The sequence below is a fragment of the Zerene cesonia genome, chromosome 15 (assembly GCF_012273895.1).
Source record: "Zerene cesonia ecotype Mississippi chromosome 15, Zerene_cesonia_1.1, whole genome shotgun sequence".
NCBI lineage: Eukaryota > Metazoa > Arthropoda > Insecta > Lepidoptera > Pieridae > Zerene > Zerene cesonia.
In genome coordinates, this window is record NC_052116.1 from 2,431,803 (window position 1) to 2,457,082 (window position 25,280).

Consider the following 25,280-nt stretch of genomic DNA (forward strand, 5'->3'; position numbering starts at 1 on the left):
AGATTGTTTAAGATACTACAAATGTTATGTAAATATAATTTTTAATCGATCTTGTATTTCATATATGTGACATATGTATCGATGGGAGGAGTTGTTTTAACTGATTCAATAAAGTATTTCATATAATAAATAAAAATCAGAGTTTCAAAGCGTAGTTCGAATCAATTCCAGTGTGATTTTACACGAAACTTGTTAAATATAAAGACAGTTTATTAAACAAAGTAGCAAGGCGGCAAGAAATTATATTTTAATGGTGTAATTAACTTAATCGCTGACCGCTCTCGCTAATGACGCTAAGTTGTTGCTAAATAAGTTCCAACATAGGAAATTAAACTTTGAACTATGTGCTTTTAATTTTAACATATATTTTTCAAACAAATGTGTATTTGGAAGGAAATTTTTTATAAATATTTTTCTTTATGTCTTCAAATATATTTTGGATTTCCGTTATAATTACAAACGCGTTGCATTATATTTCGTTGCACATTTTCAAATTAAATAAATATAGATGATAAAACAATTTGGTTAAGATCAACAATAAAATTTGAAATTAAAAATAAAATGATAACAAATATCTCTTATTGCCCCATTATTTAACGTTATAATAAATACAGTTCTATTTACATTAAATCTATATAATACAGCTTATGATTATATTCACAGGAGATATGTTAAGTGGTGCCTATCAAGTCTTATGTAACCAAATCAAATTTTAATGATATTCTTTTCAATATACAAACACATTCTTCACATTTTTAATGGTTTTAAACTGTATTCACAAATATGGTCAACTTACAACTTACAATACAAGTCGAATATTTTAGGCTAATAAGTGATAATCCATGTATATGTCTTATTTGTAATAAAGTCTCATGTGTTTAGTGTAGAATATATATTGCATGAATTGTCTGCTTCCCTTAAGTATATTATTAATGAGAAGTGTTTGTATAATGCATAAAACGAATGTCTGTAAACAGACAACCCAATCATAACACCAGTATAAAGCTTCTACAGTTATTTTCACGTATTAAGCAAAGACTCTATACTGAACGGATTGTGCTTTCTTGCTCCTCCATTTTTGGACAAGTCCTGTTCCGACGATGTTCCGCTTAGGTCTAAAGACACCGCTCTCCCTGAATCGAAGTCAAATTTGTCGAAGTTGGCTGCAGCAGCGCTGAATTGCTTGAAGAATGACGGTTGAGGGTCGGGAAGGGGGCTGAAGTTCCTACCAGAGTGCGCGTCTGACGTGGAGCTGTCAGAGTTGTTGATTGCATCACCGCTAGATGGCGCGCGGAGCCGACCCGCCAAAGAGAAGTCCTCTGGGCCGGAGTCGTGACAAGAGTCTCCACCTACCACATCGATCATACACTCCTCTCCTTCGACTTCCCCATCTGAGTCCGAGTAGAGACCGCTGTTTCTATGCTGCGCTAGGTACTCTGCTTTCAGAGCCTCGAGGTCTACAGCTATGCCCTTCGCACGTAGTTTCCTCGCCTGCCTCTCTAGCGCTTTTGCCAGCTTCTTTCTTCTTCTCGCCCTGTTTAAGAAAATAGGGCTTAATTAGTATAGAACCTTATTTTATGGTTGCGTGAAACATTGATTACGCATGGGTAATTACAAACTGCGCACTTTATGAAATACATCGTAAACCTACATAATAAATGTTTTATTTATAATTACTGTAACTAAGTACATACATTGGAAAGAAAGTTCCGGAATAAGTAGTTTCACGAATTGAAGATTGTAGTCTACCGACTAATTGAATCTGCCGTTGTATTTTATTTACAGTCTTATAAGCCCTTAATAGGTTCAAAAGACTTCGTATTCTAACACATTGAGTTTACTAAAAAAGACTAGAAATATAACCTATTAATCACAGTAGACTACAATTAGTAACTCCTTTCGTGGAATACGATAAATACCTATTACGTATAAACAAATCACTAAGACAAATTGGTTTTATCTTATAGGTAACTACTCAATTAACCCTGCCCAGTCCACAACGACTTATTATTTTATGTCAATCAGGAATAATGTAGATATTTGCTTGCGGAAGGATTTTTGAATTCGATGTCGAACTTTTTGAGATTTCCTTCATAAGAGCATTACCAGAATAGTTTTTATTCCTTACTAGCTGTTCGTCCGTGGTATATATGAATACATAGCCTATGTCAAGAAGTGAAGTTGCAGCTTTCTAATGGTATAAGATTTTTTAAGTCGGTACAGTGGTTTTTGCGTGAAAACATTACAAATATACATAAATAAAAGAAGTTTTTATGATATTGGGGTAGACAAACAAACAATCAAATCCTTCCTATAAACATTATAGTATAGATATTCGATATAGCTATATCTAGTTCGTAGCACTATGTCCTGTAAGCGACTCACCTCTCGCGAGCTCTAAGCTCATGGGGCGGTATGGGCTCCCCGGAGCAGGACTGAGGGTGCGCATTGTGCGCGGGCCGCCCGGGGCCTTTCTTTGTGTGCTCCTTCTTGCGCCATTTTGCGCGACGGTTTTGGAACCAGACCTGGTGAGAAATAACATTTAGTGACTGTGAACGATTAAGTTATGTGAATTAGTTTAGATATATCGAATGGTATTAGTAATCGTGAGCGAAGATTAGAGGTGGGTTGTGATTTTTATAGCAATAACGGTTACAAACAAAATATTAATGTTATCCATTTTGCTCCGTTGTAAACGCAAACTGAATGAAAATTTTTTTCATCAAAACTTATACAAGTGTTTTTGGTTGGTAGTTTAGTTTTATATATTCTGCTTTAACTAATTTGTGTTATTAAATAGAAACTTACATAGAAGTTTTTATCCTATTCACATTTTAACATGCTTTGCTATTTTTAAATTATAATAACCGTAAAGCACAACTTTCTAATAAAAGTTTTGCCTCGTTAATAACTGTCGTATAAATTTGAATAAAATACACTAACAATTACATATTGTAATTTATAATTTCACGTTATTAATATGTTTTGTCAGCGGGTCAATTAAAAATGAAAGTGGCGAGTGACAAATAATTTGTAATAATTCATAATATCCTATTTTAATTATTCGTGCTTTCGCGGTAAAGTATTGCAATGAAAAAGGCGAGACAAAGACAAATGGTGGTGGGTGTAGCCACCTCACGTCAAATTATACAATTAATTTATCGTATAAGGGACTGGCTTGCTATTTTTAGCAGTAGAGGCTTATATTATATCGCACTACAGCAAATTATTGTTCATATAAAATTTATCTTTCTTGATACATAACAACACGTGCATATGTTTATTAAACTAAAGGTTTATTTATGTTTTGCAAATCATTGATTCATATTTTTGTGTATTAAAGAGTAAGTTGGACATACAAACAAAATAACATTTAAGAAAACAGTAACCAATGACTTCATAGTATCATAAATTGTAAATTAAGCCAAATATTTATAATCTTATTCACAATTGTAATAATTGGCATTTTTATATAAATAGAAACAGTGAACCTCTTTAAACTTATTTTTATTTATATTCACATAGGTTATATTGCATTATATAGTTTTATTTCTACTGTTGCCGTTGTTCATACCCCACGACATTATTTAATAGCAACTATTAATTCATTATACTTACAAAATGTTATGGGCGATATAGAACCCATATTGAGCAAGAGCATAAAAGTTAATTTATTTTATTGATGTTTAATTATCGTAAACTTAATAAAGGCAAAGCTGAATATTGATGTCGTCCTTTTCTTTAAATATGTCGGAAACGAGGGTATGTGGAACATATGTCGACTTAATTTAATGTTCTGGCAATCTTGTTTTATGGGCAGAGGTTACCGGCATTCGGATTAATGAAAATTTGTTTCATAATTTACACCTTTCACCTTTTATTGACGTTTTATTATATATATTATGATGATTTTAATCGTGTAATCGATATTTAATCGGTATTAGTAAATTATTATTATATTTACAGATTGGGATAAGTATATTACAAATATCATGATGAAATTATCACTTTTTAATCGATGTTGACAAAAAATACGGAGGTTCTTAATTTGAGGCAAATATCTAAAAGGTAGTAACGACTATTCATTAATGTTCATAGCATTCAAGTTTAAATTGACATGTATTTAACAATGCTCAAAAATATACGACATATATGAATACCATATTTATAAATAGTGAAGCGAAAATATAAGTACTGTAATAACTCTGATATAATAAGAATGATTACAAAGTAAAAAAACGAAAAAAAGCTTTCGAAACTTTCATTCCAGCAAGCCCAGACAAGCCCTTCAAATAACAAAATTACCCGTTCTAAATAACTTCATTATCATATTCTAATGCTACGTGCATGTCAAGAGAATCGATTCTAAAACACCTTTAACATAAATGGGCATAATCATGTAAAATTTCCCGCCGACCGCTCTACAAATAATTACGAGAACGATGTGCTTTTCAATTGTTAGTAAAATTTATAGGCAAGTTCTCATGCGATTTGACTAAATAGTTTTAAACTTGATGGTTTAAAAGTTAAACGGGATGATTAAAATAAATTTCTCCACTGCTCCACAAACAGTTTCCTATAATTAGACTTTTTAATGGTTTAATCTTATTCATATTATAAACAACAATAACAATGTGTGTAATATTAAAGCCAATATCTACAAAAATATACTACTGCGCCCGTGGTTCACAGGTTATAGCAGGGGTCACGTCTATATCCGCTGAAAGAATTTTTTAGATGTATGTTATTCGTATACAATTATACTAATTCATTATAACCTACGTAGTTATTCCTTAGTTAAAAAGAATTTTCTTATCAATTGCACGGTTTCAATGAGCTGTAAAATATGCGTCAGAATGGCAAATCAAAATTAACTAAATAGCCGTGATATTCCACGCTACAAATTGACAAAAGGCAATAATACATTACTCATTTACGTATATTATTTACTTTAAAACGCTAAGCTTGAATGTCTATTGATTTACGCAACTTATGAAGGACAAAGTGATTAGGTTCTTTGTATTTTGTGACTATTTTGATTAATTACATTACGATGAAAAAAATATACATAAAAAACATATATTTTATACGGAAATATATGAAGATATTGTTATTTTTGTGGTAACTTCTAGGTAGAGGACTTCTTAGATTTTTTTTTAATAGATAGTATGTAGTTATAGCCAACATAACTCTTGTTTTTAAATTATTCCTCTTAACAAACCTCAAAGGGGCATTTTATCATCTGATTGAACATGTTACAGTTAAAACCCGTTTTTGGTAAAAACATGTTCATCCAGTTAGATCTATTGTAACACAGGCATTTAGTTGCAACTAGTTCTAACTAGGCAAACGCGTTTTTGCGAAAAACGTGTCTTGCTAATATTTTTCTTTCGACTAAGGAAGTTAACATAGACTAGGTTCGCTCGTGGTTTACCAGTTCGAGTATGTCATTTAAATCAAGTTTTCCAATGTGAAAGATTTTTTTTAAATAAGTCCAGCAGTTTTGCGTGAACGTTACAAACATACAAAGTTTCCCCTTTATAATATTAGAGTAGATATGTTATTTGGTCTTCACTTATGTATTAACTACCAAAAGACAAAGTATAAAGATAATGCTTAAAAACAATGTTTTATTTTCCATACTCAATTAATTACATTATTTTATCTAATACGAATACCTCAAGAATTATAGTAACTCAAACGTAACTAGAAGCGAACACTATAATCGAAAGCGTCTATACCTACCTACGATATAAGTCCATATAGATTTAATTAAATCGGCGACGTGCCATCTAATCGAAATACATTGATAACAGAATAGAATCGGAATGGCCAGCCAGTGGGTGTTCCCTCTTAATGAGGCACGTATATCCTCCCCCTTGGAGGGGTGTCATTAATACCTCCGGGGTTAGACTTTTTGTTTCCACCACGGTGACGTCTGTTCCAAATTATCTATGAAATTAATGGATTGGCCTTATCGATGGAGGAATTGAGCCGTAATTGCTCTGTTTTTTATATTATTGATGATTATTGTTGTGTTTTTGGATGGTGGTGCTGGTTTTCTTCATAATGTAATGAGTAATTTGTAACAATGTTTTAGAAGGATATCATTATTGAATAGGTGCTTAATGAACGAATTAAATATTGTTGTAATATTTTCTGTATCCATTTTTTAAACTAACTAATCTATCCTATCAAATAAATTTACCCAATTCAAAATAATAAATATTATTTATTTCTTTCTATTAGCGCAATGATATATAAATTTCCAATACATATGAAATTACATTCTATTTAATATAAATACACATATAATAAGGTCGTGTTTCCCGTAACCGATGTTTTAGAAGCAACCTGCGTACACAAAGACAAACGTAAGTACATCCACCCCTCCCGAGAGCATTAAGCCTCATCGATACATTGCCTTCCATTTACTCTTATTTACTGCAAGGATGGGGATCTATAATGAGAATAAACTCAAAGAAAATCCATTCCAATCATAGGTATTTTCACATGGTTAATGGTAATTAGATTGGGAGATAGGCATATTAGGTGAAAAGTGTTCTTGTACGTATTTGATCATACTATGAGTTAACATGGTTCGGTTGAAAATGTCACTGGCATAGAATTGATATTGAATAATTGTTACGTGGATTTTGAAGGGTTGTGTATATGTGTTTAAACGATTACAGGTTAGTATTTTCTCTTATATAACTTCTAATAAAAAGGTTTAATTCAATAGCTAAAATAAGTAAGAACATCACTCATAGCTTTTACATAAAAACTTGTAGGAAGTTTATGTAAAACTTTTTGAGTTTTCTATTACACAATAATTAGTTCAAAGATAATTATATGAACCAAATGTTTCACATTGATCTATTTAATACAAATTGTAACGACTTCATCGTCAGTTCACTCAATGTATTTTAAGTAACACATAATTATCTTTTATCACCATAATAACACACTGGTTTTATTACAATTATGACAGAATTATTACAGTTATAATGACTGTCCGAGTGTCCGCCTCTCGCTACAAATAGATATTGTCTTAAATCACTTTATAACGAAGCAGGTCTTGTTTGCTAGAGCGAAAATGTATTATATCATAATATAACGAGAGGCAACCCTACGTACCCGCCTGTCTATCTTTTCCCGCTAAGCCTAGGGCGGTAAACTTGTCTCGTATATGATAGCGAAGCTCAGAGAGAGACAACAGTAGTAAGAACATGCAAAAGAACGACAAGGAGAGCAACATCTCCTTAAATTTTATATTCTATCCGCATTTTGTCGCCTAAGCGTTCCATTTAGTGTTCCATATTTAAACCTTGCGCTTTTTCTTTTTCTTTCAGCCAAGCGGAGAATGTTACGTATTTTTTTTCTTTTAACTTTCAGGGGTGGAAGCACTGTGTGTGTGCGGAATACTGATGTGTGCGTGCGACCGCCAACGCCCTGTTAGGGAATGAAATTGGCATATAAATGTAAATTTTATGCTATGAATTTTAAAATGAAGTCGATACTTCCTCGCTTACCGCGGAACGAGTGCCGTTTTCGCAAGTTTTACGTCTGCCTCATATGAAATTACATTTAAATTATCTCTTTAGTCAAAAAATTACGCTATGATAACTACAGACCTCTCATTTAACAACATACCTGTGTTATATGATTACATAGGTGGTTATGGCTTATAAGTGAACTACTTTCTTGTATCTTGTACCAACAACGTAACAGTGAAATTGGTCTGTTACGATAATATCAATGTATTAAATATATTAATTTCAATGGATTTAAAAATACATAGCTTCTCAAATGAAATGGCAAATTATATTACGCCATGCGACGCACCCTCGCCATTCAAGCCAACGAAGAAAAAGAGAAAATCAAGTGGAGGAAAAAATCCACTTTACAAACGCAAACAAGTCACTTTAACTTTATTGAGCTGTAATCGAATTGTGACGTCCCTACGAGCAGCCGCACGATTCAGGTCGGTGCTGAGGAATCTATATCTATCCTTATCTCGCCCGACCATTTAAATCTATGCGAATCAATCGTGCCGTCTCGCTCGCGTCCCAGGGGTGCCGGCGAGATTGCAATCTTTTGATTTATACCAACTATTAGGAGTGCTGTGGGATAGTCTGTCTTGGACGAGATTTCCTCGATAAGCGTTGGATACAATCGACGTTAGTACTGATTATAGAAATAGATTTATAACCAAATGAAATTGGTGCGATTTATAAAGTATTGGTACATGGGTGAATATTGGTGCTTATAAACATAATTTAAGTGTTATTGAAGATACTAGCTATAAATAGATAAGTTTGTAATAAAATACAATAATTTGAGAATAGCCATTACCGTTATAAATATGATTGGTTGTGTTTAACTTACATAGAATGAAGGTATTCATATGATATATAACTAATATACAGCTAACATTATTATCAATTAGTTGTTTACTCTATAAAGGACCCAATAATTAAGTTATTGCAAAAGTCCAACCCAAATACTCTATTATTTATAAACATCACAGTCAAAGACTTATTAAATTAACACACAAATATATCCCCATGATATGATTGCTTACAATACGCTATTATCCCAAGTTGACCGTGAGCTGAGCGTCATGTAAACGCAACTCGACCGCCGGTCCCTGGCGATCGCTTAGGACCGGGCAAAAGAAGAAAAACACCCCTCATTTTATATTGAACGAACACTATGTCTCTTGATAGCATGTAATGCAATGTTTAGTCAGGAACCTTTGTAAGGTAAACCTAAATATCTATAAGGTTTAGTTGGAAATATAATAAAATACATACATGTTTATATTTGTTTAATACAAACTTGTATCGTATAATTTTGTGTTGGATGTTTTAGTTGATAGAATCAGTTAAATTTCCTTACGATTTGATAATTCTTTTTCAAAATTTCATAACATAATTGCAAAAAAATACTAAAGTAACTAAATTATCAACCGACTTAAAAAAACAGGAGTTTGTTGTTAACATTTACAACAGTAGACAGCCCTTTAATATGCATAATGCTAACTGATAAAGTGTTCCTATAAATAAAATATTATAAATGCGAAAGTTTGTAAGGATGTGTGTGTGTGTTTGTTGCTCTTTCACTAAAAACTACTGAACCGATCGAAATGAAATTTGGTACGTAGACAGCTGGACAACTAGAATAACATAGAGGGAACTTTTTATCGCGATATTCCTGCGGGATACGGACTTAAGCGGGTGTTTTAATTGGTAATTAAAATATTAAACTATTTATTCCCAGCTCCAGTCTCACTCAGAACATAGCAATTTTCATTAATTAAACACGAGCCTCGATCATCGTATTCACTGTCTCATCAATGCATCAACAAATTAGAATAATCCTTATAAAATAAACATCCGATGCATTCCAGTTTAAATGAACAGCGACGCTCAAAGGGCAGGCAATAATTTATAATTATCGACCGGCTACCCTCGTAAAGCCAGTGAAATTAAGATGTTTCTACCTTCAAAGGTGGATTGATACATCAGACTAACGTATCAGCGTAACGTATTATGAATAAAAAAGCTTAGGCTTTTAACGATTGGCGATAAAACGTAAGGATAGAGGATAGATATACAAAAGTACAATATTCTTTGATCAGAATGTTAATTTTATATATTACTAGCTTTATGCCCGCGACGCACGCGTTAAATTCGGAATAGTTTAAATCACACTATCTATTAAAAAAACTATCGAAATCCGTTGCGTAGTTTTAAATATTTAAGAATACATAGGGACATAGGGACAAATAGAGAATTTGAAAATAGATATTTGAAGTAACATTTTATAAAGATTATTTATATTATTTATATACTTGATAGTAAGAAGCATGTTAATATTGAATATTGTTTATTTACATACAGTTAAAGAAAGTTTAAGTAAATACGATTAATACAATACATAAAAACCATTCAGTCTCTCTTTCCCCTTCATATTTCTAGACGTAGTACTTAAAGACATAAAAACACATAGATGCGCTTCACGCAAAAAGTCAGTCATAAACACGTGTTTATATCCATTATTCTAAGCGAGAGTATACGCTTGGCTTAACTTAAGTTAACTTAACTGAGCAACAAAGGGTTAACATTAAAACAGCGTGTCCAAAGCGATCGTCAAATGTGTTATTCTCCGTTTATGTGATATGTGTTTCCTGTCAGTTAAGTTGTCAATAAACTTATAACAGCATAAGTGAGGTGTGGCGGAGTTATTGTTCAGTCTATATTTAACAACATTGTACTTACGTTGTTTTAAGTTTTCACGTCTTTATTTACTGTCTTTTTCAATATTATAAATAAGATAAGTTTTTTTGGGCATATTGATATTAAAATTAGGTTATGTCACTGCACACTACTTACATTACTGCATACAAATCTAATAGAACCTGCGCAAGCGCATGCTTCTGATAATAATAGGTCAAAGTATACCTTTTTTTTAAAGCTTTGATATTCCTAATGTATCCCACATTTAGTCTTTAAATTTTACAGATAACATACTGTTTTAAATATAGAAAATGCGTTTACGAATATCCTAGGCCTCCGGGAAGCTGCCATGTGCTATGTTGGAGACCCTGACTGAAAGTAGTGGACAACCGACTGAATTCCACTGTGATCTGCAGAGCTCTAGTGGCGTCACTAAAAGCCGCTTGCAGGTCGCAGGTGGACATTTAGTATAACCATAACCATCTACAATATAACATCTAATAATTATTTAAGCTAACTCACCGCGACTCTACTCTCTTTAAGGTCCAGTCTCATAGCCAGAGCCTCCCTCATGAAGACATCTGGATAGTGTGACGCCAGAAAAGCTCTCTCCAGCTCTTCCAGTTGCCAGGAGTTGAAGTTTGTCCTGGAGCGTCTTCGTTTGCCGCTGTCACCATCGTCATCACCAATACCACCTTAAAAAATAAGGACGTGATAATTAAAACCGACGCTATATTTTCCATATTATTTCATTACCATATAATGTATTAATAAATAAATGGATTCTAAACAAAAAAAGGGCCACAGCCGATGATAAATAAAAAAGAATGAAATTGGCAAGTCATTTACAATTTAATTAGGCAGACTGGTTGGTCTGGTTGACTGGTTTAACAAACTATGAGAGGATTTTCAATTTAAAACATTAATCAATAACACCTATTGCTAACGGATAAAGACATCAACTAACTTGATTGAGTTGTATATTTAATGGTTATTTAATCTTATCTACGACATTGTATTTTATATGAGACTGGAATTAATACTTGGATGCGTTTTGATTGAAAACTATAAAACTCGGCGAGTTAAACCACGCTATTAATATTAATATATGTGTTTTCATATTGGAAATTATCTGTAACGTATGGTGCTGCTATAAAAGGAAAGACTGCATTAAAAGGAGCGATAATTTACTGGAAAGTTCTCTTGACTTTGCTTATAAATGTACAGATTTATTATACAGTTCAGTCTCTACGAAAAACACATGTAAATGTAAGCTAGTATCATTGTTGATGAACTAATTAACTTTAAAAGCTACGGTATATTAAGAGGTGGATCTGAGGTTAGCTCGGAGTTAAGACGAAAAGTCCAAAGAGAGACCAGGCAAGCGAGCAGGAAACCAATAGATTTTTCCTATTTAGCAGGAAATTAATTAATTTTTTTGATTGCAAAATCCACATCACCAATGTTCAAAACGGTGATAACCTCGTGAGGCAACCAACACATCCAGGAGTGGACTACGTGTGATATCTGCCGACCCGTACTTAACCAGCGTGGTGGATGGGATGCCTGATCCCTTATAGGGTGGTGACCTTGCATTGGGAAAAAAGGACCGATGTTTAGGACTTCAAGACTTTTAAATGGATTTTAAACGCGATTTATTCATTATATTATTTACCCGACGTTTCGAACACTTTACAGCAAACGTGGTCACAGGAAGATGGATTGATATTGATAATAATTAAGGTATCTATTTATTTCTAAATAGGAACAAAACCTTAAAGGAATTGCATATATATATTTTTTTAATTTATTTAGCATAAGTCGGCAGGAAGCATTAAGTTGCGATCATAGGTTTAGTGCAGATCAAGAAAAATAGTAAATTTATTACTTAGTTAATTGTGATTGATTATATCTAATTAAGCAAGATATATTAGTTTAATTTTTAATTTTAAAACGAGAAATTTGCTACGGTTTGGCAAAAAACGCGTGTTCGAATCCCACTTTGTGATAAAAAAATTTCTATTCTTTCAAAATTTCTTAAGATATTAGTACTCAATTGAGTAAACATTGCCCAGTTTCAATCTATAACATGCAATATCATCAGAGAACTTGATCAACGCTTTAATTAAAAATATAATTGTTTTGCATTTTACTAACTTTTCGCCCGCGGCTTTGCCTGCGTGATCAAAGGAAATTCCCGTAGGAATGAGATGTTTCACCGCGGTGAAAAGTGACCTATGTCCCTCTCTCTTAACGATATCCATAGGTATACCTACACAAATCGCTCCGTTGCGTCGTGTAAGAAAGACAAACAAACAAAAAAAAGCAAACTCACCTTTATAATAGATACAAACATTGTGATTGTTTCATTATAATAATGAACATAAAAAATTAAAAAAGTAATAATTTGTACTTAACACAATATTAGTAAGGATACATAATACATTATGTGCTCATTGACAATACGTAAAAAGTTTATCAATAAAGGTCTATTTATAACGTCACTGGTCCAAATGCAGTGGAATACCAGACATACAAAATCTTTTAAACAAATCATTTTTACATTGACCATAACGGAAAATCCTTTGCCAGTTAAAATAAACCCGCGACCGGGGGCTCATAAAAAAGAGATAATCTCCGACAAAGCGTCAGAACAAGTTTCAGAAAATAGAATATAATTTCTAATTTTCTCTCGGTGATTTTAATTAAAAATGGTCCCTAGAGAGAGACGGGTATAGCTGACAGACGCGCGCGGAAGAGGGATGGCTGGATATCAGAAGCTCTCCCTCCACGGCTAAATAAATTAGAAGTGATTAAGAGGAGCGCCGACGTTCTGAACACGTCGTTATCCTGTCTTTTAATTTACTAAAGTGTTATGAATCTAGTGGGCTTCGGAAATGAATTGATCACGAGGTAGCGATGCTCGAGACCCAAGCAGTACCTAATAAATAGGTACCTACATTTATATAATCTATACATTGGTAAATATAAAAATGTTGATATACCCAATAAATATAACAAAATAATCTTCATGAAGACACAAATTATAATTTAAGTCCTCCGTCCGACAAAATCTGTTGAGGCTTCTGAAAGTTTGGTAATGAGGAACAGGATCAATGAATTACTCCTCCGTTTGCCTTGTTCCGTCCACACTGGGCTTACAAAGCATTTAGTGTAGCCACATCGCATTTGTTACACCAATGATTCCGTGGTGTGCGAAGAGCCGCCAGTGGCATCGAAGCCGGTGGCTTATGTAAATGTTCGTTCGAATTTCGTTCGCCTGCTTTCCTCCGCTTCTTGTGGCCGCAGCATTATGAGAAATTAAGTACACGAGTGCGAACGAGACGACAAATCAACCCTAATGAGGAGAGTGAAAGAGATGACTACGGTTATTGTATTAAAACAAACGACTGCCTTGGGTCCGCAGAGAACAGTTTTGGCGCGCTTTAATTTAGTCTGCCTCAATGTTTTAATGTCACTAGGGAGGGGGAGGGGGGCTAAGTATCTATTTGAGGGTTGTGTTACGCGGTTAATAAATTCGTACAGTTAATAATTCTACTTCGTTCCGTTGTTTTGGTATGAATAATGGTAAAGATATAGACCCGATGTTTATGTTTAAGTCAATTACATTTTACTGTAACGTGAATTCAGTTTATTCAATTTCAACTGATCACATGTTAAAAGTGAAAAGCGTAAATTAATCGAATATATATTTATAATATGGATAATAACGCTTTATTGAATTTAATACAAATGTGATGATGTGATATTCTCCTGCATATATAAAATAAATTTAATTGGAAAAATATAACTGAAATACAATTTGCAAATATCAATATCCCCATATTATTTACAAAGAAAGCAATAAATTAATGGAGTAATAAAAATAAATGCGAACATAATCTATGAAAAACCAATCAGAAACACGCATAAAGATAGTATCTCAACAAATAAGATATAAATTATCTAGAGTCATGGAAATATATCAAATCCCCTTTATACAACGTAATAGAATAAACGCTATCTGAGCAGATTTTATTGAATATGAACATTTAATTCTGGTCTCAAACGGAGATAGTATCGCTATGAATAAAATAAAAATATTACTTAAAAATAGTACTTTCCGTGCTGTGGATAGGTTTACTTGTGAATGAATTTAGCTCTATGTTCGACTTTCTGATTAACATGAGTGTTTAGTTATGTGAAATATTAAATGGAACTGTCTTAAATTTTATAGGATATTGTAGAAGCTTTACGTATTAATGTTCATCAGAGAATTGGGAATTTTTATTGAAGAAACTAGGTTAGTAGCAGAAGACAATAGTACTTTGCTATTGCAATTTGCATTATAAATTTTTGTTCTTTGCTAGTATATTTGTAACCAACTTTAAAAATTATTCTATATTTTATTTTCTTATAAGTAGGTATAGTATCGTCGAAGAATATTATATATACTGTTCCCTATAAATATTATAAAATGGAAAAGGAACTATGTCTGTCTGCCTGTTTTTTGCCGAAAACAGAAGCTGTGCGGAAAACACTTCGGACTGTTCATTTTTTCCTTATACTACGTAAGCGAAGCCGCGGGCGAAAAACTTGTATTACTATATAAAAACAGGAAATACACAAACATTTTCAGAAACTGTTTAATATAACCATATAGTGGTTTCCAGGTGTCGAAATACTAAGAAAACCAGAGCGTAATATTTCACGAAATTCAATTTTATTCTTCCAAGAAGATGGGCTTATTGGAAATTGTTCCATCATTCGTGGGCCAGAAGTTTGAAACCATTTCAGTTGCCATGTCAGTATAAAAACATACCTAAATAACAACTCATATATACTTCTTTACTAATAATAACAAGCTGAAAAGTTACTATGTTTGTTTCAACGCGCTAATCGGGAACCAATTGAAAATATGACGTGACTCCGAGTGTTCAGAGGCTTAAATATGTACGGGTGAAGTGCGGAATCATTCAATCCTACTAATATTATAAATGCGAAATTTTGTAAGAATGTGTGTGTGTGTTTGTTGCTCTTTCACGCAAGAACTACTGAAGCGATTGCAATGAAATTTGGTGCGTAGACAGCTGGACAACTGGAATAACATATGGCAACTTTTTATCCCGATATTCCTACGGGTTACCGACTTACGCGGGTGAAACCGCTGGGCGCAGCTAGTATGTTATAATATTAAGTGCAATTGATATCTTAACCAATAAAAAATAAACACAAAACTGTAAAAATAACAAAATCGCTGTATAGCACGCGATTATCTTTCAAATTAACATTTTCCTCGTAAAAAGGTTGGCAATATGTGAAATTAACGTTGCAAAAAAGTAAAAGGGAAGCCATAATGTCTACTTAAGAGTTGTTCAGTATGTGATCGGATTTTTAAGGTGTTGAAATTATGTAGGTAGGTGCACGTAGGTGTATTGTAGGTTAAAATAATTGGATAATTGCAAACTGCCGGTTATTTGTACAAGCACAGATTCATAAAGACATTACGTTTAAGCGGAAGTATAGGACCTCTTTGTTATTTAGACATCTATAATTATCGGGTAACAAGTAGTTTGTATATATTTTTTAATTAAATTTTTGTACTCAGCTTTTTTCGAATATTGGTATAAGTTTTGTACAAAGTTCAACTTAATTTAATCGTGTGTAAGTTCTTTTTGAATCTCAATTATTCAGTGTTTGATGTTCTCCTAAAAAAGAAAACTTCCATAATCAATAGCAAATTTATTTTTATTGTCTGAAATATAAATGTTTATATATTTTGTATTATGATATGTGTGAGTTCACTACGTACACTTGATTCTAATATCCAATTCAATCAAAATATACAGATAATATTTTTAGGATCGTTATTATATTTATTGTTATATAGCTAATCATAAAATTAGAACAAGTATAATAAGAAACAATGAATAATATATTAAATACAGGATCGCTATCTCTGTTCCTATCACGATAAAAATAATATTAATATGATTACAACCAAAATTTATCTTAAAAAAGGGATTAAATGAATTAATGGTTAATGTCAGATCTGAATCAAGATGATGATATTTTGAATTGTACTCGTATTTATCGCGTAGGTAAATATCCAAAACTGTGACGAAATTGCGAAAACTTTCAAAGTCGAATTTCATTGTAAAACATACAAAAAATAATTACAAGTTGCTGGCACGGCGTCGGTGATCGCCTATAATTTCGCTTCGATCCCGGGAAATTAATTTCGAAAACACTGCCAATAATAAAGTAATAATTTTGATGCAGAATACGTATCTGGCGGGTTGGGAGCCACGCCCCTCGGACCGGATTCCTTGGTGTTACTTATAAAATTGAAACAATATTAATGACTGTTGCCAAATACATTTAACATACCATCATTTCGATAGTGAGATTCGCTCTCTACATTTTGCAAAAACTCTTCGTATATTATGTGCGGATAGTGTTTGCTATCTTACAATCCTGAGCAGAAACAATAAGAGAAAACATCTTGTTTCGTATAAAACACTGTTGCTTCATGTTTACGTTTTTACGGTCAGGTTTATTAAAATCCAATAATTAATTTATAAAGAAAGCATTTAAATCTCATAATGAATTAACATACATATCCGCACAGTAACATGCCTGATTAAATTTAAGATTTTTTGTATCATTTCATTTAAATGCAAACTTCGTATTAACGTCAAGCAGCTATAGCTCATAAGTTTGATTTTTTAGGATAATAATTGATCATGTCCAACGCAGCCTTGTGAAACGATTTAAAATTATTGCCAAGTTTATACACGAAATTTTCAACAACATTTTTTGCGTGTACGTGATGTGATGAAGACATTGATTCCGATACTTGGACGTTATCAAAACGGTGCAGTAGTCTGTTCCCCGAAAAGCAGTAAAATCATTTTAATTCAATTATGCGGCTTCTTCTCTACATGGGATGCAAGCCGTTGAGTGTGTGTGGATTTTTTTGTGCATAACCTATAACCTCCATCCTTAAATTTATCGTCTATATTACAGCGAGAGTGATATATAAAAAAAATAAGGTATATTTAGCATTAGGGTCCGATTGTTTCCTATTAATGAAACAGGTTCTGTTGAGTTAAAACTGAACGTAGCCGCAATGCAAGGAAATAAAAAGGCAAACGCGGTAAACATTAAGTATGAAATTAATGAATCTAATTAGTTTTACTATTTTTAATTACTTTACTGACATAATCAATAAATTTTTTCGTGCTATACTATGTTAATATCCTCTTTCACATCATACATGCTAAAAAAAGAATTATCAATTCTCGAAATAAAATCGAATTATTAATTTTTCTATTTTCTTACCACGTTGGGAAATCTAATAAGAGTGACGTCACTAATGCTTACAAGCTCTCTTAGTCACACATAAAAAAACCAATGAATTGAGAACGTTTTTTTTTATGTTATAACGTGCCTCATTTTTGGGAATGTCACTTAAAAATAGTTAATACGTTATTACTATCAGTTGGCATTAACTTCAAAAGAAAACATCTTTGCGTCTGCATAAAAATGTCATTGAAACACCCAGTAAAACTGCATACACATTATAATTGCGTATAATATAGTGGTCGCCTCATCGCCCCGCCTGAAGCTATATCATATTCAAAGATTGGAACGTGATAAACGGATATAACGATATATTACAAAGCGTGTATTAACAGCAATTTCGGCTCGCCGATATGAGGTGTAATAAAATTTTAATATTTTATGAAAACAATATCGATCACTTTAGCTCTTGATTGATGGCTGATGGTTAAAAGTGAATGCTTTTGTTATAATAAGTGTTTTACACAAAACCAATTTCAATTAAAAGATAATGAAAATATATGATGTTAACGATTATGTAAGAATACAACATTGTACCAACTAATGTTAAGGCGTTATTTGCAGATAATTTTTTTTTACTTCCATAATGGCCATAACTAAAATAATAATCACTTAATATTGAGAAAAGCTTTTATTTACCTGTATGTATTTTTTTACACATTTAGTCATTGTTATCTATATATCAATCACTAAACGTAACACTTCTCAACTAAACTTTTTTACAAAATTAAAGTTATCTACAAAAACCTCTACAAAACTCAAGTTCAATCTTAACTAAGCAATAATTAATTAAAAGCAAAAAAATATAAAAAATTAGGAATAATTTCCAAAACTGACTTCAATGTTTCTGTCGTTTGAAAAATCGTGAAGAAGGCGAAGAAGCGACGCGATGTTTCCCTTGTGAATGTTATATAATATACATACCAAATAATATAATACTGTACTAGAACGTATTTAGCCCTGTATCCCTTATACCGTAATTAATTAAAGTTGCAAGGATCCTATAGTTGGAGCATCCCCAACGGTAAAAATCGTGTAATTTCTCTGACTTGTAGTTTTTTAAGTTATTTTTGGTCAAACATACAAACAAACATTAATGCAGTGATAGATTAACGTATCCAAATATTATGCAATTCTGACAATATCAGACCCACACATCGAATTGATAGTTTTCTTTTTTTGTTGTCAGAAAACTTATCGAATCAGCAAATACAATGCCAACATTCAAAAACGGAGCAAGTTCGCCAACCTCACGTCACAAATGCACAGATAAACAAAAACAGCTGCAACAGTGCGTAAGTTACATTATCTGTGCCGGTCTCTCGGGTGCTATAACTCACGTCCTGTTGTTTACTTGTGGTTGCTGTTTGTTTGTGACGTTTGTGTTATTAATTTTAATTATTTTAAAAGTTTGGTCATTTGGTAAGATCTCGTACGTAGGTAATTTTAATGTAGATATAATAATTAATGTTTGCGTTAATGATTAAACAGTTCCAATTGCGGACTTTTGTGTATGGCATAGTTTCATATTTGCTTTATTGTATAAAAGCAATATGAAACTATACTATAGCAATAAATATAATTTTAAAAAGAACATTTGCCTACTTAAATAATATCCATTATTAATATTAGTTAGCCTGCACTCTGATATGATTTCCTATCAAATAAAAATTATTTTTCAATATTATGAAACAGCTATTTATTTACACTTTTATTTAATGCTAATTTCCTTACAACTTTTTAACTGCATAAAATCATTTCAATAGAAACTCTTTACTCTACATAAAGTATTATATTATCTATTGATCAGCTGTTATTAAAAAAAAACACCTAATAAAATGCTTGACTTACGGATATCTATTGCACCAAAGGGCAGAGATAAAGCAAGGGTACTTGAGTCTAGCGACATGTGTAACGTAATCCATTGTGGGCTGCTGATGCTGTAGGGCTCTCTAGGGAGGAATTTATCACAGATTTGCGCTACCCTCACACAAGTACGATTCGAATTTGATATAGAATATTTAATAGACTTTCAAATATAGTTAGGTTCAAGATTTACAACGCAAAAGTGGCGATAACATTTCACAAAAGCAAAATTTTCCAATTAATTGTGTATATTTATACGAATTTTGATCAAACAATAATCCGTTAAACAATTGGACTCCTTTACCGCGTAGACTGTTTTTTTTTTATTATTTGCCAGCAGGAGCCAAAACCGAAACATGGAAATGCGTTCCTGCTAAACACTACAAAGAGAGAATTATCACTATCACAAAAAATAAATAGAAAAAAGATTAGACCTGTTAATCTTTTTATTTCTAGAGTATGATCCCGTTCTAACCTACTCCAAAGCAATTCTTTCGGGTGCCTATAGACCTGGCGTAAGTACCAATCCACTTTATCGAAAGTACCTGCTATAACGTGAATATAATAAAGAGATACTCAGCATTTCATAACAAAAAATCAAATACAATTGCGACACAAAAAGCGATACCTAACGTATTAATAATAATTAAATTACGCCCTCAATAATTGTCCCCACACTTTGTCGGCGATCACAAGGGCCGTGTTATCATTGACATAACTCGTTAGAGATTTATTGCTGTCATTATCGCGCCTGCCCTTTGCGTTAAATAATTAAGTTCGATATTGTATCTGTTGATGTTTGTATCAATATTAAGTCCAGTGATAAAACAGTACAATGACATAGACATAGCGGGTTGTAGGCAGATAGATGCAGCAGAGTTTGAACAAAGTGGGAATTTTATTGATTACAGTCAATCGAACGAATTTCGTTTCGTGATATTGGTTTAATTCGATTATATCTACCTGAAATTTTGTTTGACGCTTTTTGATTTTTGATTGCCAACCATTGAATTCAATGATTAATCGCTTTTTTTGTATTTAAATGAGATATTTATATATTATAGTTTATTATAAAATAAACATAAGTTTTTTAAATATATTTCAACATTGAGTACAACACAGTAGGTGATTTTCAAGTTGGCAATATAATAATTCATTTAGGTACGTTACATACGCTTTTTTAATATTATAAAATCCCTACTAAACTTAATGTTTGAATTTTTTCTATTTATAAAATGTCATTATATTTACCATAATACTAAGTATGAAAAAAATCAACTTTTTAAACCTGAATCAACCCTTCCTGAACGATCGAGCTGTTCACTTGTGACCCGTACAAAAAACTAATTAAAATTTCGCAGTATTTATTTAGACAATTCGTCACGTACACGTCACGTACAGTTAAGGTGACCGAGCCCACGTTCTTAAGGGCATGGCTTAAAATAGCGCACGACGCGTGACGCAGGACTTAATTTTATGCTACATTAATAGCGAAGGGTTTTAATAGGGTTAGTTATGGTGCGAGGTCTGACAGACCCCTGAGCGTACGCAGGGTTAACGGATTATATGCTTTGTGTTTGTTTGTGTTGCTAATAGACGTATATCTGTGTTTTGAGCCACTCATCTGTTTGGCTTAAGTTGAGATGAGCTGAGGAAATGTTTGGATGAGGTTATTAAGCATGGTAATTACATAGCTAATATGTAAGTATGTTTTAAAAGTGATCGTGACTTCGATATATCGCTGCGGTTAATGACTTTAAAGAATACAGCATTTGTATAATTGGGTTTTTTTTTGAGTGCAGAAAGCATTTACGCATACTCAAGGTCCAGTGTTATGACGGACTCTCACTACAACAGTGGAGTAATAAATGATCTCCATTCGATTGAACCACTCTCAGTGATGGAGTTGCGTTTCTATGTCTAACATAGGTTAAAAATTACTTGAAATTAACATGAATATGTTTGTGTGTACTTTCATTTTTTTTTATTTATTGCAGTATACTTATTCATTTATTAAGCAAATACAACAGTTTTTAAAATAACATATAAAATATATACAATTAAGAATAATACATATACAAGTACAATAACTACTTACATGCTATTTAATTAGAAAATTTATGGAAAATATCAAACGCACAATTTGAAAAATAAGAATATATATATAAACAAAGAAAGCACATAACAGATACAATGAATTAGATATTAAATAAAAGTTTAATTATAAGTTCTGGAGTCATACGATTACCCCATTAGCATATTTGGCGATTAATTTTTATTTAAGTATATAAAGACGTTATATATGTATATATATATATACATACATACACACAGAGGCTATAGTTATAAAGTAGTCTCTGTAATGTAGTTAACTAATATTCTTATGGGTATTATTCATGTTACTTGTGGTTTTCCAATTGATTTTTATGGAAACATTGTAATGATAGCATTTATATGGGTAAATAAATATTAACATGTTATTCATACTCATAAATAGTTATACAAGCCTAGATATTAATAATATTATTGTACCTTTAACCATCTATAAAATAATTCTACATAAATCATTTAATATGTAAACGTTTGACTTCATTTAGTAATTGTAATTGTAATATAAACCTGATTATTTAAAATTACTGTATTTTTTATTTCGCGTTCAAATGTTTTTGTTTATAAATTATTTTATGAATATGTGTGAGAAATAACGGTTAGAAAACGGAAGGCACCAGCTTTTAAACATAAAAAAAGAATCATTAAAATCGGCTAACCCAGTCGAGAGTTTGGAGGTAACAAACCCTAAAAAGAATACACTATAGCACAGAAAAAGGTATCGTGGAAGACATACAATAAGTAAGCAATCGTTGGGGGACTTAATTAATTTGATAACAGAGTCACAGTTATTAATTGTTTTTTTTTTGTTAGTTATAATTTATTCACGACATTGCGTCATACGTCGGCGTGAAATTAGATGTTTTTTTGTGTTTGACAAATAAAAAAACTCGTGGGTGATGTTTTTTTAGTACCGTCCCATGGCAAATTAGCAAAATAATTGCGAAAAGACCATTAATTACAGCATGACATCTATTTAATTTTACCATTTGTTTGCATATTTTTCCTCATTGTATAACAAATTATAATTTTATAATTTTTGAGCTGGGAATACATATTTTAGTTGAATATACAATATATTTGGACAGTCTTGTGGTTTTAATAAAATTACTGGATTTATCATAAATAAACATAATAAAATGATGTTGTTTTCGAACCAAGTCAATTCAATAAGCGATCTATTGTAACTCATAAATTATTTATTATCTATAATACAAACAAATATCATACAACTATCCTCTTATATAGTAAATACTATATATAAAATGCAGAATCTTCGCACACTACACTGTTTATATTTCGTAAACAGTGCATTAGGTCTATTCGTTTTATAGCAAGATAGTGTGCGCCCCAGAGAGCAATTGGAAGCTACCTAGCCAAGCCGCTAAACTACAAGCCATATTGGCGCAAAATCAAACGTCTCCCGTGGCTAATTTCAAAGGGTGAATAGGGCAAAACGATACACTGTTAAAGTAAATAGTAAAAAAGCGAATCGAATTTGACAAATGCGTGTTTTGGGCGCACGCGACCGGCGATTAGACACGCGCTATACGAGATGTGATGATATGGAACTTCTGAGGTTATGCTTTGTTGTTATAAATGAATCATGAACGGAAAATCTGTCAGTTTAAGTTATCATATTGTAAGTAAAAACACGAAATTGAATTGTTTTAAATTTGGTATATACTGAGTAATTTATTAAATAAGATAAACTTAATTATGCACATGAATATCTAATCGTGTCACAAAAACTTTTGAGATTTTATAATCCATTGCCCGATTGACGAATTTGAATTAAAATGAGAATCTATTATTCACAAAAAAAGTTATTTTAAATGTATTTTTTTAGATAATTTAAGAAACATTCGCTTACTACGTCGTATCGATTTTTTATATAAACAAAAAATATCACCTTATTATTTAACACAACAGCTGTGCCTAAAACCGAGGTCTCTGGTTTTTTGGAAACGAACGTCCCCGTCCGGGGAGTGTGAGGAAATGACCCTTGAAATTGGTTCCCGCCCTGTTCGGTTACATTTCGCGCATCTTGCCGACGACTTGACTAATAGCCCTTATTACGTACATTTTTGGCCTTTTGTCACTTATTCGTGGTTATAAAGTTACCTATCTACGCTGTAATCATTATGTTATTTAATTTATTTTGTAGCGAATATTCCATAACCGTATTCAGTCGTTATAAATTGAACACTTTTAAAACTCATACAAAAGAAATTAATGAAGAACTCAAATTTCAAATCCTCAAACTGTTTACCCAATATATAAAATAGACAAAACGTCTTATTTAAGATCACTTCAATTGAGATTAAAGAGTAAAAGAACCTAAATCAACATAAAAGAAGATAAAATTTACAAATAGCGAAATAACATTCGATTTAACGAAGGGTGGGTGTAATAATTTATGTGTGCTCTATTTCAGCTCGGTCCCCTCGTTATGTAGCCCTTTATTGATGTACTTTTGACTAGTTGTGATTTCTGTTTATTACACCATTTAACTTTACTGCTTAGTGCTTGTTTTCTGGTTTAATGAGATTGGCTTTTACCGGCTGCAGGTGAATGTATAATGTATTAGAAAAGAGTGTTAACGTTTTTACCACGTCTTATAGGTAGTAAATAGATTATAATTAGTTATGTATAAATTAGAATTATTTATAATTATGGAAATATTATAATCGATCGTTAACGATGTTTGTTGCAATAAGATAATTTCGTTTAATATCCATTGTTGGTTTTTGTTCTAGAAAAGGTTTTTTTCTTGTTTCACAAGACTTTTTCAGGTACCCGACAATCGTAAAAACTATCAAATTAAAGTCGCAACAATTGATTTATTTACTCTATAAAAGTTAAGAATGGCTGAAAATAAAATCAATAGCTATGACAGACAAAGAGAATAAACAGTCGCATGATTTCAAAATTGGAATATTTTTTATCCGCTGTTCGTTAAGCGAAGAATGAAATTGATTCGACTTGCTTCAACTCAATCAAAATCGCAGAGCTATTGTTTTTATAAACGTTACTGTTATATCAATGAACAATGGTAAATCATTTAGATGCTAGGTTTAGCTATTTTAAAATGATCTATAAAACGTAGCTATGTCGTTTTGAACAAATAACTTGCGTCGGTTTTGATGATTGCATTTCAGAACAGCTAAGTGCTGCAGGAAACTTAATTTATTTTTATTTCAGTTTCGGCAAAAACTACTTAAAAACCATTTAAATTAATATTTTTTTCGTCTGTCATTATTAAATTAATACAAAACAAAATGTTGATTTATTTATTATTCTTTTTTTTCTACCCGTGTACGTAATCCAAAGATTCAATAGTTATAACATTGATGTGGATTAGCATAATGAAGTAAAAATAAAAAATACATATTAATTATTGTTTATGTTATTTTAGCATCAATGAAGGTTACGGTTTGATCAAAAAAGCAAAGTAAGTAAACAAACAACAAGGATATGGTTAAAAATTATAATAAAATAAAAATGTTTACAAAAAGTATATACAGAGAATTCATAATGCCAATAAGTGTTAATTAATATTGCCAAAAAAGCATAATTAATAATAATTTACAGAAACTAAATACTCGACGTCACTTAATAAAACTTTTTATGACATTATGACGTTTTTGTTGAATCATTTTATATAACGTGTAAAGGTATATAATATGTATATATATT

General features: G+C 31.9%; 1 protein-coding gene across 1 annotated transcript in view; it reads right to left on the reverse strand.

Annotated features, from left to right (window-relative positions):
• Window positions 1-922: 922 nt before the first annotated feature.
• The window catches only part of LOC119832440 (homeobox protein unc-4), a 31,184-nt gene continuing 6,826 nt past the window's right edge, over window positions 923-25,280 (reverse strand). Inside the window, exons 2-4 of the mRNA XM_038356110.1 lie at window positions 10,764-10,936; window positions 2,386-2,525; window positions 923-1,534 (exon numbers count right to left, since the gene is read on the reverse strand). Of these exons, the coding sequence (XP_038212038.1) occupies window positions 1,021-1,534; window positions 2,386-2,525; window positions 10,764-10,936 (827 nt within the window). The 3' untranslated portion in view covers window positions 923-1,020. The remainder of the gene's footprint in view (window positions 1,535-2,385; window positions 2,526-10,763; window positions 10,937-25,280) is intronic.